General features: G+C 39.9%; 1 protein-coding gene across 1 annotated transcript; it reads left to right on the forward strand.

Moving 5' to 3' along the window:
• The first annotated feature begins 6,267 nt into the window (after window positions 1-6,267).
• On the forward strand, window positions 6,268-14,761 carry LOC137279203 (hillarin-like). Its single transcript, XM_067811700.1, has 10 exons — window positions 6,268-6,350; window positions 8,033-8,146; window positions 8,787-9,013; window positions 9,227-10,334; window positions 10,705-10,858; window positions 11,024-11,197; window positions 11,519-11,689; window positions 11,978-12,264; window positions 12,588-12,767; window positions 13,147-14,761. Exons 1-10 carry the CDS (start codon window positions 6,288-6,290, stop codon window positions 13,195-13,197), a joined length of 2,529 nt encoding a protein of 842 aa, XP_067667801.1. The 5' UTR covers window positions 6,268-6,287; the 3' UTR covers window positions 13,198-14,761.
• Window positions 14,762-17,110: the final 2,349 nt, after the last annotated feature.

The raw sequence follows: 17,110 nt of genomic DNA on the forward strand, positions 1-17,110 counted from the left end.
ATACAGCCAAAATATTGTTACTGTGACGTAATGACCAACCAGTGAAGATGATTCCATAAGGAAGATTGGCAGCAAGTAGCCACCGCACAGTGATCTACTCGTCTGTTTGGCCTCATTGACATATTCACAACAGGGTACTGTATGGGTTTTAGGAATAATTGCTTGAAGAATACAAAATGTTAACAGAAATGCATATTCTGGGTATACTTTGGTTACTCTTGCAAGACTTATTTTCACAAAATGAACAAACATTTTCACTATGTTAATAGAACACAAACAGTGAACACTACAGGCCATTTTTGTGATTGTGTGTCTCCATTATATTTTATCATCTCATCTTACCAAGGCTAAGCTGTCATCAGATAGTCGAGCCAGGGCAACTCTGTAGTGTCCCAGCTGGGCAAGGACTTGGTAACATAGGTATGAAACTGGTATATAGGCACCTGTATGTATCCAGTCCTAGATCACTTTCCAAATCTGTTTACCTCAGTATTAAGTGGGAGAATTCATAACTCCTCTTAAAGTATAAATCTGAACTGAAAGATCAGAAGCTGACACTCAGTGGTTATTTGTTTTCTTTGCTACGTAGTCTGTCTTTACCAACATTTAAAGCATAGAAACGAGAGCACAGATTAGATTAAGTGCTGCTGTTATTTTCGTACCACCACTGATAATTCCTCAACTAGTGCTTTTTATGGATGGTGTTGTAAAGGTAATAACACAGCGCCATTATTTGTCCACAAAATTTCATGAACTTTTGATCTTATCTGTGTTACTTTCTCTATCACTACCTCCACTTATGTAAGTGCCTTGATCCCACCTGTAAGATACAGCAAGGATCTACAGACGTACGTAAAGATATTTACAAGGGAAAGGCACGAAATAGGTCTTATGTTGCCAAGCATATGTCACATACACCAGGTAAGTCTGGATAACACCACTGGAATGTCCTTGCGGCGCTGGCTCAAGTACCTCATTCAGGACATCCGTTTGTCTTTAATGAAAGTTTTACTGTCAGAAGGATCACCGGAGCGAGAGACCGGTTTTGTTTCATGAAGTTGATGTCTATTAGTTGGGTAAGGAGGGTATTTGGATCTCAAGTTTTAAGGTCACATATACTCTAATAGGGTACAAATGCAAAATCACTTGCTGACATCGTTATAAATGAAACCCCGTCATTAATACTGCTCATTTATATCTTTAATTACCTTAAATCGACCTTTTTGTCAACAGTGCACAATTCTCAGGCGCAAACGAAATTTCAGCCAATCAGAGCGGCGCGTCTCCGTGACGTAATAGTAGGTATAGAAATGAGGGTCTGTGCAGTATTCATCTACATTTCAGGGGTTAAATTATTTCGTTTACAGGTTTGTACAAGAATGAAGATTTTATGGATATCAACTTCTTTATATGAGAACACAACGTTTCGGAGTTAATGCTTACTCCTTCAATCACTTCTAAATGCCCTTCAAAGACTTGAGGTTTGTACAAACCTGAAATCGCGAAAGCTGTTGAGAAAAATGAAAGCTATATGTTCTCACAATCTGCTGTCATTTAGTTTTGTCTCCTGCTTTGCCAAGTTTTCGAGTTACAACCCTTGTTTTCATAGACAAATCTGTCAAAGTACTTGGTGTCGCTAGGTTGTAATCCGTGTTAGGTGGTATAAACCTACACGTTATTTGTCATCATTCACTTGATGCTCAATTAATGAATTTATAACAGGTATAATTAGTGGTAATGCCACTTAGATTACCAGACAAAGGCCCCCATTTGGCATTTCTTTTGTCTGGATCGATCAAAGGATTAACCGATAACACGTTGATTGATTAATTAGTTTTATGGGGATTAAAATGGGGGATTTGTCAAAAGGTAGTGTTTATGTATGTACATTTACTAATCTATACTGAATACACTCTGTCGTGTCTGTGTCTATGTAAAACAACACCCTTCTTTCAAAGGATTAACCACCAATACATTGATTGATTGCTCATTATTGGCTAACTGAATAACTTTTTAAAAAGAATGACGCACATTATGCAATTAGTTGCCAGATGTGCTATCTTGGGCAACCAATGAAACTATACAGCAATGTGAAAAACCAGAAACGATACATCACGTTTTCGTATATTAGACTGTTAAAAGACACATCACTTGGGAAATCGGCAGATGAATTATATATCACTTGTTTTTGTGGATATTGATGGATACATTCCTCGAAGAAGGTAATAGCCTCACATTGTTCCTATAACTTTAATTTTAATATTTGCATTTTTGTTTTTAATAAGTTGTCGTAGCTTTCAACAGAATCATTGTTTTCGTCGTGAAGTGTAATGATGCAGACGACATACACAAGGGCGTGCGTGCGAATTATGATTCATATAGGAAAACTATGAAATGTCTACATATTACATCCCTGTTATACATTCGCAGATCGCTTCTCTTTATTAAGTTTCAAAATGCATACAAGTATGATTATAAAGTAAATTAGGATTATGAGACCAAGTATAAAGACGTATATTGACATGTGTCTACATACTGGTGAGTAAACGTTTACAAATCAAGTAAATTTAGCAAGTGAAGAAATTTATCGCGCAGTATTTTCTCTTCGGCCCCGACCTCGCTTAGGTTATGTTACAGGTTGTGTCATGCAAACACCTTTTGATAATGATTCAAATACATATTTATGTACGTTTGATTTTCTAACTTGTTGAGAACAAACCATAATCTCATTAATTCCGCGGCGTAAAACTCACTCACTCACTCATTAATTCCAATGGATTTGACTTCACGATTTTCAAAAATAGCGGCGCCCTGTCTGAGGATGAATGCTATTTAAGTTTGTTTTCACCGACTTACAAAAGCAAAATTACTTCTACTGGTAGTAAACTTTGTATTTTATTGATGAACAGTAGGATTTTGCATGACATTGCTTATAACATAACAATTTCACCCTTGGAAGTTAGATGGAGGTCAATATAACATTACTTGCAATACAAATGTCACTTCGAAACCCACCTTGCTTCCTTGGAAGAAGTCCTTATGTTAAAAGTTGTGTCATGCAAAAACCTTTTGGCCATGACTCAAGTGCATATTTAACTACCGGTAAAAAGTAGTTTTGATTTTCTAACTTGATGAGGACAAATCATAATCTCAATAATTCTAACGGACTTTAGCGCGTGACTTCACGATTTTCAAAAATGGCGGCGTCCTGTCTGAGGATGAATGCTATTTAAGTTTGTTTTCACCGACTTACATCAAAATTACTTTCCACTCGTAGTAAAATATGTATTTTATTGATGGACATTGGGATTTTACATGACATTGCTTACAACATATCAATTTCACTCTTGGAAGCGGTCAATATATGGGGTCAATATAATATCACTTACGATAATATTGTCACTTCGACCACAACCTCGTTTCCGAGGAAGAAAGCGTTATATCCATTGCAAAATCTTTTTGGTCAGCAATGTGTAGCAAGCAGTCTTTATTTTATAAACTCGATGAAATTTGAACTCCATTTGCTATCCTGGAACCATCTGATTTACTGGTAAACACATATATAAGATGATCCACAACCTGACTATGACCCCAATTTGCATTCTTGGGAACGCCCCACAGAACGATCCACTTGAAGCAAGAGGGAGCCAGGTTGTCTGATAAATATCGAAATCTGTTTAACAGTATTGAGACAGGTGTAAAACAGTAGCGAGACGGGTGTTAATCAGTAGCGGTGTTGATTTCATGTCACGGTTAGCATGTATTGCACGTGCATAATCGTCAAGCTACCTGTAGCAGCCAAGTGTACTCGCCCAATTCGTTGTACCGCCTCTCTTGTCACAAATGCGTTTAGTGCGCAGGATCATCTAATATGTGTCTAGCAGTAGTATATACCAAAGGCTTCCACAACGTTCACTTCGCACACACTAACAACCAATTTAAGCACAAACTACGGAGTCTGGTGGAAATCTGTGTATAGTGACACCATCACCCGACCCCAAGGAACAATTGACGGCAACGCAACAATTCGGCATGTCTTTGGTGACGTAGAGACCAAATGACGAGCTTCCTACACATTTTCTATACATTTAACTGGAAATCGTTCCTTCTATGACAGCAGTGTAGGGCTCTGGCGACAGTTACGTAACCTGTCTGCGGTTTCGTTTGCGGGCGCGAGAGAAGCTGACGGCTTCTTAGCAACTTTTAAGCGGTTGGTATTAATTAACCACAAGTTTGTTTTTTTTAAAAAAAAAAAATGGTGTTTAGTTAATGACTAACTAGAAGTCTTTCATATGCAGTGATAAAAAGAGTACCCAAAAAATTGAGTTTAGTGGTCCTTTAATAATTCAATCAAAACCAGAACTATACAGAGAACAGTTACTACACCTTTGTTCGAATTATTCATGACAGATTTAATGCAGAACGGGCTTCGGCAAAACGTGTTATGACATTTAAAGACAATCAGTCAACAGCCCATAAGAAACAAGCCCCGTCCAGAAAACATGATGTAAATTTCACATGTACCAGTAGACACATATCTTCATCTCGGTGAAAAATCAAACGTGACTCATGGATGAACAGAACATTTCTCCACTCACTTGTTCTCCTTCACTGCTCCACTGGCGACGTCTCGTAGATCTTCTGGCGTCCGAATTGGGTCAAAATATCGTGGAAAGCACCATAGAGTTGTAGTACCAGTAGTACCTTCCAGAACTAACATAGTACAAGATTAAATATATCACTTCAATGTATTAGACATGAAACAAAGCTACACTATGAACAATACTGCCCCCAAACACATACATTTGGAACACCTACTTCTTTTGGCCATTAAAAACAAACTCTGACAGGTACAAATCCAAAATTCATACATGTCACTAAAGCGTTTTCAGTTGAGTTTATTAAAGACTGTTCATAAAATAATGAATGCAGCAAACAAAGCAATTGATAATGAGCATTAGGTCATAGACTCGTCCCATTACAACACGGACAGTACTCTCTTTAGGACGTATCTTTTCACTAACAGAACGAATGGTCAAGACAATTCAAAACGTATCATAGAGCATTGCCTCGCTTCCGGGTCAGTGCATGGACATCGTCTCATAAGAGGACACCTTCTTGTATTTACACTCATTTCGGAAAGAAACTTCCGCCATGTCCCATTCGTATTCCAGTTACCATTAAACACCAACAATGTGATATCAGAGGCCAAATTCAATGAGTACTGAAGGTCTAGTGGACCAAGCGACGGACATGTATCTCGCCGTAAAGCCAAGAGCGAAAACTACATTCATCAAGTTTCGTTTCACCTAACATTCGCCCGGAAGGGTTTCCGGACATAAGGGCTCCGAGTAAACGTGGTTCGGTTGTAACCCGCTATCCATGTTAGAGGCTTTTGACAACTAACCGCAGTAGTATATCAATCATAACAAACATATATACTGACACTTTCAAACGTAGGTGAATGATCTGTTTGTGATAAGAAATTTAAGAAGTGCAAAGTACAGTCTCATTTCCACTTTTAACACATGAGGTAACATATTTTCCTAACTAAAACATGCAACACAACGATTTAAAGATAGGTCATATTTCTTTGTCTTGAAAGAAGGTCATCACAGATCCCTGTCTTGCTCATGTCATGGCGCTGCATGTGGTCCAGGGGTGTCGCTACAACATGGCTGTTGGAACTGTGATGGGTAGCCCTGCTCACAGTAGATTAGGCCCTTGGATAACTTCCCGATCAACGTTGCAATGTCTAAATCGTTGTGTACACATACTGAAAATACCTCTCATTCAAACAACAATCTGGCCTTAACCAAAAAAAATTAACTTTTTCGCTAGAGACAGTAGAATCACTTTACATGCCTACAAAAGGGGCAACAACCTGTGCACTGGTGGTACTGTTTAGTTCAAGCATTGAGAGGGATATCATTCATTGTGGGTTCCATGTCCATTGCTTCTTTGATTGAAGAAGAGTGTACGTTTGGTCAGACTTACGTTTGGTTGCCTTGAATGCACCTAGCTACTACAATTGTAGGATACTGGGATCTGTCTTTCCCGAAGGAAATTGCCTTTTGAAGAAAGCTGCTAATTAACATACGTAAGTATTTATGCATGTATCTACTGTAACATACATGCGATGATATGGAATTTGTTTCTGACTGGATGGGTTATGTCAGTTTTATTAAAGATTTCCATACGAAAAGAGGTTTTGGGCGATACGCACAATCAAGGTGATGCATAATTTAGAACTGTGTTCACCTTCAGGGGGTACACCATAGAATGTGATGAGGATGGGTTGTGGAGCCAGCCAGCTGCAGGTGTTAACGGACGATCCAGACATAGACCCAGTAAGTAGCTTAACTACTTGTAACAGCTTGACTGAGCTAATCGCATGCATATATCGTGCAACTGATTTTTTCATTCATTTTTTTGCATGAATTTCCTATTTACGGGCGTTAATTGTGTCTTGAGCCAGAGGGTTCTTATAGCTGAAATGACAAATGGTAGCTGAGATATTGTTTCGTTCATAATATTCCCACTGAACCTTTTATTTACGACAGTGGCTTAACTACCATGTATGATGAAAAACTGTCAGGACATTCGTTTTCAACCACGTCAGCGATTGCCTTTCGCGTCGATCAGTCGCTCACATTACCGGTATAATTGCCCTTCACCCAAAGGAGGCTACCCATGTCTGTGGAACGTCTTGACTGGTGCGTCCTGTTGTGTTACGATGAGAGCAAGTAAACCATGATTACACGATGCCATTTAGAAAGTGGTCAGATGCAACGTATGTCATATTTGGGATTTCACTTTCTCAGTAAAGTACATTTCTAGTACTTTTTTGGTCGAGTCCCAACCGGGATTCAAACCCGCACCCCCAGAGTCAGGCACCTAATCGCCAACACACAAAGTCAACCGCCCAGCCCGCTCAGCCACCGCGACGTCCACACTTCCATGTGGAGTAAACCAGTCAGTATTCTATGATTGTAAATAATTCACCTGTCTCTGCATGTATCTTTGACGGGTGTCTCTAGTGGAGCTGGATACGATCTTCATTATTTTGCATTCATTCTTAAACACATGTTCTTGAGACAGTTGGAGTGTACAATGTGTCATGCTTATAGGAGATATTTCTCATGAAAAGGTCTTGCCGCTTTGTTTACAAGCGACTCAATGAACACCTGTATCCATAATACACAACCACAAGACGGATGTGTTATAGGCACATAATCAACAGGTCTTAAAATTGTTAGAAGATAACGTGAGACATACAGGCCACATGGCACTTTAATTTGACGTCAAGGCAATAGAACTTTTGTTGTGGACCTGTTGTTTACATTCTCCTTGCGTTGCCACTGACACCGATCTCAACCAGGAAGTGTAAGTATCCTAGAATATGGCACCTCGAAAATTCTCTACAAGCTTATCGCAAGGTCAGGTAACACTTCTTTATCAGCACGATTGTTGTTCGTGTTCTGCATTAACGGTTGTTTCTCTTTCACCGTTCATATTTTGCACTTAGAGATAACATGTTTTGGAAAGGTATTATGGAGGAGACGTATTAAAGTCTAACCTGGATTTGATCCAACAATCAAAGATCTTGCATGCCTCAGGAAGGGAACGCACAGCTCTTGTGTCACCTTTGACGTCCAGGCCAAAAACGAAAAAAGTAAACCTGTAAAACAGGTTTTTCTGGTTCATATTCAGATATCTGTATAACGATTTACATTGATAATAGTCTTTCATAATAAACAAATGTACTAGTGTATGATGAATCGAAGAATGACTCTGAATTTATATGACGTTTTTCTGTTCATGTTAAAAGTTAGTGTCAACATAATAGGTGATGATCGTAACGCCATGTCAGCTTTTTGGAAACTTTAAGGTATTCAGGATTCGTTCGCGGACATGAGAACAGGCAGACCTGGGCAGGATTCAGGATTCGGGTAGTTATCCCAACCATTGTCACAACATAGATTAGAATAAAGATGGGGAGGATTGCTAAATGAACGCACTCTTGTTTAAGATCTACGTTCCTGACGTCCCAAAAGGGTATAAATCACCTTCACCTCCTAAGTGGAAGAAGAGAGATGTGTTCGACGTAACAAACAGCAAAGAACTTGACAGCCGAGCAAGTCAGGTATTGTTGAACTCCAGCCATTGTGTAATCGGTTGTTCACAGCCTTTTGTTCGTGATTGTATTTAAACCTTTATATGACAATGACTAAATAAGAAACAATAGCACCATACATGAACGCCAGGGTCAAATGTGTGTGTGTGTGTGTGTGTGTGTGTGTGTGTGTGTGTGTGTGTGTGTGTGTGTGTGTGTGTCTTTGTATATACCACTAGCCAACACCACTAATATATATCTACACAGAAAGGTATGAAATAAATTGTCACATTCTTCCTTAATTTTTTCTTCATCCTCCTTGACTTCATCATTTGCATTTGATCAATCTTGTATTCAAATATCCTCTACTTTTTAATAGTATGTGTTAATGTTCCCTCATAAAATGGATAGTTATATGATATCCTTCCTTTCGGTTTGTACATAACTATATATTAGTGTGTGTCAAAGGCTGTGAACTAAATGGCATGCGATAAACCCACATATAGAGTGGACGACACCTCTCTGTGGTTGAAACTATTTACCAAAGAGTACAGGTAACACCATATTGGTTAGTAAAAATCTGATGAAACAATCCACATTTTGAAAACATACATCAGCTGAGAGAATCCGTTTTCCTGATATAATGATAGCTGTATCAACTGACTTGCAGGTCACCGTCTCGGATAACACGACATTTGAAGTCCTGGCTTCTGACCTGACCAGTGGTCTGAGGAATGACCTGGAGAGAGTCCGAGCCCTGTTCATGTGGCTGGGCCACCAGGACTTCGACCAGCAGGTCTACCCAGGAGTGACCGATGGTCGAACACCACGGGGATATATGAAGCTGATGAAGCTGAAGAAAGGGTCGTACGCCTCCTTCTTCGCCCTTTTGTGTCGGTACGTAGTGTAGAGAATAATACAGATGGCCTAAAGCAAGGGCGAGCGACAAAGTAGGTCTATGTAAAATAACTCTAGAATAACACTGGGCAAATAACAATGTATAGTACCTACTAAATTCACCTACATCTTTGTTCTTCTTAAACAGTCTACCTGGTATATAGTTACTCTGAGACATTTACAAAATATATTCCTCATTGTGATTTTCCTCAGAGCTGCTAAACTACCATGCGTCATAGTCAGGGGGCAGGTCAAGAGCGTGGGCTATGAGGTTGGCGATCAGGACGTCACCAGATTGATAGGAACCTGGAATGTCGTCTACGTTGACGGGTCGTGGCAAATTGTCCACCCAATGTGGGCCTTTACGGGAGTTATCGGTCATGACAGTGGAAAATGGGTGAAAATCGAGGCTGATGGCAAAGGGACAAGGGAGAGAGCTAAAGCCAGACAAGGAATAAGCATAAGGAGCATAGATGAAGATTTCTTTCTGCCGCACCCCGAGGAGTTTATCTATACATGTGTGGCGGAGAAACGAGAATGGCAGCTTATCAAAGACACGTGGGACCTTCATAAATTTTGCAATGTGCCCCGTTTTCAGTTCAAGTACTTCACATCAGGCTACAAACTCATACGCGAACATAAATCTATACTTGTGTCTGAAAATGGAAAATGTGAGCTGGAATTCGAGCAAACGAAAGACACAAAATCACACCTTGCATACGACCTTTATTTTGATGAAAAACAGTCAAAAGATAAATTACCAGACGAAATTGAACTGCCACGATGTGTTTTCCTGGAAACAAACGGAAATCGCGTGAGACTTATTGTTCGATTCCACGTGGCAGGGATATATAAACTGTCTATCAAATACAACTTGCTGGGGATTATTGCTGTACCCATCGCCGCCTTCAAACTGGTCGTGAACGAAAGGGCTGAAAACAAAAACATGTTTCCAATAAATCCTCCCATTGGATTCGGTTTTGGCCAAACAGCCAAGGTTAATGGTTTGGCGGCCCCTTCCCACAAATCAGGGGTGGTTGTGATGCAGAGGCGCACAATTCAGACTTTCAGTTTCCAGATGACGACGAGGAAGCAGGTAGTTGCCCGGCTACGTCACAACAACATGCAGTCAGAGGACCTGGATCAATACGTGGATCAGGAGGTGAGGGACAAGAACGTTAAGATCCATGTAACGATGCCAGAGGACGGAGACCACGAGGAGTATGCTCTTCAGATTTACACTGGGGAAGAGAAGAAAGACAACAATGTCATCAACTACTTGCTGACGAGTCGAAAAGAGGATTTCGAGAAGGTTCAGGAGGTAGGTGTTTCCATAAATGTCTATTTTTAAACCATTAATACTAAACGAGCCCAGAGTCTTATGGAGGTACCTATGAGACAAGTGTCACGATCCACAAAGTTATGACCTGTCGTAACTCAATTGTTTACCATTGGATATAGAATATCATAGCTGTACGAATGGTTTGTTGGTCGGAACCCTATGATACAAATCCATGTGATTTGTGTCACTGTGATCTTATATACTATTCATAATATTACAACATTAAAGGTATGGCTCTTATAGCATCCACTATTTAAACTCAATTGCTCTCACAAATAGAAGCATCAAAACCCTTTCCACGTTCATAAGGAGTAATATGACAACCATAGTGTTTTATTTGTGTATCTAGTACAAAGTTCGGAAGAATCTGCGGATCGCCCTTGGTGGCCACACAATCAGCGATCTGGAGAGAGCAATCAAAGAGTTTGAAGTAGCCAAGCTGAAAGACACAAGTGGGGATCTGAGGAAAGCAAAGCTAAAGTTGGACAAACTTAGGAAAGAACGTGAGACACCTCCCCGGCCTTCGTTAAAGCATCATAACGCATTTTATTACTACACTGAAGAAGCAAATGAATTGTTTTTGCTTCAGTCGGTTTGTCCCGTTCCGAATACATCTACCCCATACCTACATATATAATAGTGAAAGAGAATATTGACGTATTTTACAGGAATAAAGGAAAAGGAGATCAACTCACTTAAACGAAATTTAAAGAAGGCCTTGAAACATCGCAGCCTGATAGATTTGGAGACGGCGATTGCCGCCGCTGAAGAATCGGGTTATCCAGACCTCCAAGAAGTGTTGTTGACAGCCAGGGCCATGGTGGTGGACTTGGAGCAGGAGGGTGAGTACATGCTGGAGCAACCGGTTAGAGTTGGGGCTGATTAGGATAGAGATGTGTGGGCTTTCCATACACGCGAAGGATAATGATATAACAAGATATCTTGCAAGACTTAGCTAATAGCTGAAACATTAGCTAATAAATCTCTCAGCAAGTTTGTTTGCTGGTTTGCAACACACTCAGCACTATTCGCGCTATGACGTCAGTCTGTAAATATTTGAGTTTAGACCTGATAATCCAGTGATTGTCACTATGAACATCAATCATTTGCCACACTTGCATTTATATACATCATCAAAGGTATCACTATTGTCATATGTACAGACATCGATGGACAAATGGAATCCGACATACGAGACCGGTTAATTACCGCCACAAAGGCCAAGAAGAGGAAAGGTCTAGAAGCTGCAGTGGTACGCTTTCAGGGAGCCAAGCTACAGGACAAGGGCGACTTATCTGAGGCTAGGACAGTTCTGCTTCATCTATATGAGGAAGGTATATACTGTTGTAATGAACACTGAAATAATACATAAGGACGAGCATTAGAGAATTTACATTCGGAGTGACCATGTAATGTTTCATTCAAATGTAATGATATATTTACATAGCAGGATTCTACGAGGCCGGATATGTTTTTCTTTGCCTAGTATTTTACCATGCACATCCTAGCATGTACGTCTCTCTTGACATACTGTGTGACAAACTCTTTATCAGTCTGGATTTGAGATTTCTTATACATCGATTGTTGTCATCGTAGAATGCATGTATTCCTACGTTTCGCAGCGGTTGAGAACGAAATAACCCAGAAGAACTTAATAAGGCTAGAGTCTTCCTTGGATAGCATTGAAGCCAGTGCTATTGAGGAGGAGCTCCAGATGTCACAGGTTATTCAGAAGGCTCACAGATTCCTCCAGCAACAGAAAAGACTCCAACGGTTCCTGAGCCCAATCTTGGCCATGAAGAACGGGACTGTTGCAGAGATCCACGGCTACAAGGACACAAACCCACTGATCGTGGACGTAATGAAAGCCACGTTCATAACACTGGGACACAGACAGAATGAACTTGAGGTACCGAAGAAACATCCCCGATGTAATCGACTCCCCCATGTATCCCATCGATATTCTACACATTTAACAGTTTACCGTCAACTTTACGTTGACGACTTCTGCTTACAACAGATTGGTTATTAAAACATAAGTGATCATCAAACGCTTTCATAGTGCTTTCATCTGTCTGCAGTACGTGGTTTCGTATCCAGTACCAACATTTAGTTTAATGTTGAAGGAAGGAAGTTTCACACTGACAGTCAGTGCTGTTTATATTCATAGTACAGTAGTTCCATGGCTTCACTCTCTTCTATACCCTTTCACTGATTTCTGATCTGTTACAGAGTTGGAGCGCGATTCAAAAACAACTTGTTCCAAGTTCCAAATTCCTTACACGGATCAAATCCTTCAACCTGGACAAACTGCATGTCCGGACGGCGGACAGAGCCCGGAAGTTACTTCAGAAGTATACGACTGATGATGTCAGAGAGGTCAGTGCGGGGCTGGCCACTTTCTACAAATGGGTGGGTATCTCATACATTAGAAATATGATAATATTATTCATGTAAAACTTTACCTCTATGTTATCTCTGTATAACCTCATCATTGGTAGTTCAGTCTATGTATGTATTTCATACCTTTTCTGTCTGAGCTATTTCAGTAACATGACCACATGAAAGCTTAGTCTGGGAGTGAAGTCCGATTCAAGTCTTTGATGTTTACCACATTTGGTGACATCTCCAAGCATTTGTATGGCACTGGCATTGCCTTGTCCAGCATGCAATCACACATGCGTCTCCATTGTTGAATGTGACTATCAACATCACCTCATAGCTTGTGTGTTATTTTGAAAAACAAAGTTCTAGAACATCTGATATTGTTTGCCTTATGTGATCGTTTCAGAGCAACAACGTGCTTCAGGAAGCTGCTGTAGACAGCGAATCACGACCATGACTAGACATCGAGATGGAAAGATGCCCACACTCACATACATCAACCCTCCACCTGTTGTAGACAGCAAAACACGACCATGACCAGACATCGAGATGGAAAGACGCCCACACCCATATATATCAACCACTGGCCTTCTGTAGACAGCGATACACGATCATGAATAGGCACCGAGATCGACGGATCAATTTTTTATCGTGATGCCAGACGTCATGTTCAGTTCCCCAAACACATTCACACTAGGACACCTGTTATTCCACAAAGCACATTAACACGTGGACACCTGTTACTCCCCAAAACACATTAAAACGTGGACACCTGTTATTCACCCAAACACATTAACAGTACACCTGTTACTCCCAATTCTGTTTAATGTCTGACAACATACGCGACCGAGCTTCAGCTGATGTGGATGTGATAAATTCCTTTACACAGACCAAAACTGTCAGGCCCACGCCAAGAACACTGACAGCCCAAGCAAATTCATTCACTGTTGAATATACACTGTATACTAGCAAGCATAAAGACTAACATACGATTTTTTTATCATGACTGCTTCCTGTGTGTACGTTAATAGGCATCACTGACCAGTGACTAACGTTACTGTCCAGTTGTACGTACACGCATTGCAGCAACCGCTGGTTATCATTGCTTCCTACTTGTGCATCTGCACGTTACACCAACCGCTGACTATCATTGCTACCTACTTGTGCATCTGCACGTTACACGAACCGCTGATAATCATCTTTCCATATTTGTGCTTTTACATCTTATACGAACCTTGGGTTACCATTAATTCCTATACCCAAATTGTTGAGTATCATTGCTTCCCTTTTCGTGCTGTCATTATCGGTGATAATCATTACTTTCTATTTGTACGTTACCACACTACACGAGCATGTTGATCTCTCCCTATTTGTTGTTGCAGGACATAACATGTAACACACACCGAACACGAACCGTTGGTTATCATAGCGATTCTACGTATCGCACGATTCTATGTATCGTACTATATATATTTTACGGGTGCTGTACACTCAATGATTTTGTCGAGCGAAGTTTGAAAAGTTTGCAAAAAATCGTAAACCCGTAGCCTGTAGGTGGTATCGCACGGCCACTGCACGGAGACCACACGTGATTATGCGGTACACACACAATCCTTTGATACTAAAGGGTCGTGGGATATCCGCACGGATCCTGCACGATCACCGTTCAGCCTCCGATTTTTGTGCTGTTTCCATACAGGTTTTTCTCGACTCAAGGAAATGGCACGATGCCAGTAGACAACGTGAACACAAACGTCGTAGCCATTGCTGTCGTAGGGCACCCGAGGCAAATGTGACCCAGGTCTTAATGGGAGCTTGCTGTGTTTCATTATACCGGCAGTAAACACGTACGGAAGTGAGCCTATGTCGTATAGAGGCATGTTGTATATCAATTATAACATTTCATTATTCTTTGCTCACTATTTACAAAACCTATGTAAACTCATTCTTGACTGTGATACCACCATTAGCTGTGACTGTGATATGTTTGTATCCGAACATTAAATGCTATCTGGAGGAAACGCTGAGTTGTGTTTCTTAATGTCAAAGCTTTGAGACAAACATCCAAGATGGATAAGGAAATAAAGAATGCGACACATGGACACACACTCGCTCACACTCATAACTTCCTGGCACGTTACACCTGGCAGAAACACACCTGCAATAACGAGCATGTAAAACAGAGAGAGGGAATTTTACCCAGTCTCCTAGAATATGGTTTTCTATAACCAAACCGTTATACTCGTGCTAGTTATCACGTAATAGACCGATGTATGGAGTAAACCTGGGTTTTTTAGCCTCTGTCCAAAACACTGTTGTCCTAACTAGCCAGACATTGGGTATTTCATACTTCACAGCTATATGGAGCAAACCTGGGTTTTTTAGCCTCTGTCCAAAACACTGTTGTCCTAACTAGCCAGACATGAGTATGTCATACTTCACAGCTAAATGGAGTAAACCTGGGTGTTTTAGCCACTCAGTGTTACGTATGGCGACATCTTGGTTTTGAACTGAGCATAACAGAACAGAACGTTACAGAACAGAACATTTTATTGTCTAAAACCCACCACGACGGTATATTTGAGAATACAAAGATACATAAATATACAATCATGATGGCGGATACTAGAACAGGTGAATAAATGTTTATTATAGCACAATACGTTTACGATTTCAGCGCATTTGACAAGGCATTTAAACTTCTAGCAGGACTTTTCAAGTGTTGTGTTTTCTTTATTGATAATAACCTCTAAAGTTTAAACATATTAGTCTAATTATAGAAATACCGTTGGATATTTGTCATCCGCTGTTGGAGGAGAGCTTTGAAAACACAATGGAATTCGTCCCCAACAGCAAGGTTTACAGAGTCTATTTTCTCTAAGGATATTATACCAGCGTCCTGTTTTTGTCGGTAAATTATGACTGGATAACGTGGGTCAAAGAACTGGAATTCGTATAGGTTTGGGAAGGAAAAGGTAGTTTTCAAAGCATAAATTGTCTTTGCAAAATTTTCTTTCCAACTAAACACTAGTTCACATCGTCATTTTAGTAAAATATCAAAGATCTTTTTGATAAATTTAAACCATTTCCTTTTGTTTGTTTGTGAGAGGGCGACAACGCGGTAATGTGTCAACGCGACACTGGCCCTTCTTGGATTCCATAGTTGGGGTAAGATGTAATGAAATTGAGTACTGAGGTCGACAGTTTCATTTGAAGGGTGTTTGTAGCTTGTTTATGCCAGAATGAAATTATTCTTCTACATATTTTGATGTGTAGCGGATCTTCCTAAGTCTTCATAAAGCATAAACTGGAAGTTACGTTCCGAAGACCACAAACAGATTTTAGAAATTTTGGGTGAGTTTTCTCTATTATTGATAGACATTGAAAATCCCATATTTCGGAATCATTCATAAAAATAGGGACTATCAAAGTATCGAAAGGTGATATTAAACACTCTAAGATAAATTAAAACTGGATCTTGATACCAAGATAAGTATACCTATCCATAATTTCAGTGGACATGTCCCCATACTTAAAACATAGCTTAGTACGTCCCTTACGAACTCTCTCATCCATTCGTACACTCACTCACTCACTCACTCACTCACTCACTCACTCACTCACATATTCACTGACTATGATCTCGGTTAAAAGAGTTCTTTTGTGTCTAATTCACCCATGATAACACACACACGCACGCACGCAAGTACACACGTGTACACGCCATGCACGAAAGTTACACACGCACGCACGCACGCACACACACACACATATATATATATATATATACACACACACACACACACACACACACATGCATTTATTGAGGCAATACATTTGAACATATACTGAGGCAATACATTTAAACATAAACTGAGGAAATACATTGCAACATAAACTGAGGCAATACATTTAAACATATACTGAGGCAATACATTCGAACTTAACCTGAGGCAATACATTTGAACATATACTGAGGAAAAACATTTGAACAAAAACTTGGGCAATACATTTGAACTTAACCTGAGGCAATACATTTGAACATAAACTGAGGAAATACATTTGAACATATACTGAGGCAATACATTTGAACATAAACTGAGGCAATACATTTAAACATATACTGAGGCAATACATTCGAACTTAACCTGAGGCAATACATTTGAACATATACTGAGGAAATACATTGGAACATAAACTGAGGCAATACATTTGAACGTATACTGAGGAAACACATTTGAACATATACTGAGGCAATACATTTGAACATATACTGAGGCAATACATTTGAACATATACTGAGAAAATACATTTGAACATATACTGAGGCAATTCATTTGAATATATCACAATGGTGGTAAATGTTGAAT

The sequence above is a fragment of the Haliotis asinina genome, chromosome 3 (genome assembly GCF_037392515.1).
Source record: "Haliotis asinina isolate JCU_RB_2024 chromosome 3, JCU_Hal_asi_v2, whole genome shotgun sequence".
Classification (NCBI taxonomy): Eukaryota; Metazoa; Mollusca; class Gastropoda; order Lepetellida; family Haliotidae; genus Haliotis; species Haliotis asinina.

Excerpts from the sequence above, each read along its gene's own strand:
- LOC137279203 (XM_067811700.1), top strand. The coding sequence starts at position 6,288 with ATGAGGATGGGTTGTGGAGCCAGCCAGCTGCAGGTGTTAACGGACGAT. Across the intron at positions 9,014-9,226 it reads TTCTTCGCCCTTTTGTGTCG|AGCTGCTAAACTACCATGCG; the intron begins GTACGTAGTGTA and ends GATTTTCCTCAG. Across the intron at positions 11,198-11,518 it reads GGTGGACTTGGAGCAGGAGG|ACATCGATGGACAAATGGAA; the intron begins GTGAGTACATGC and ends TCATATGTACAG.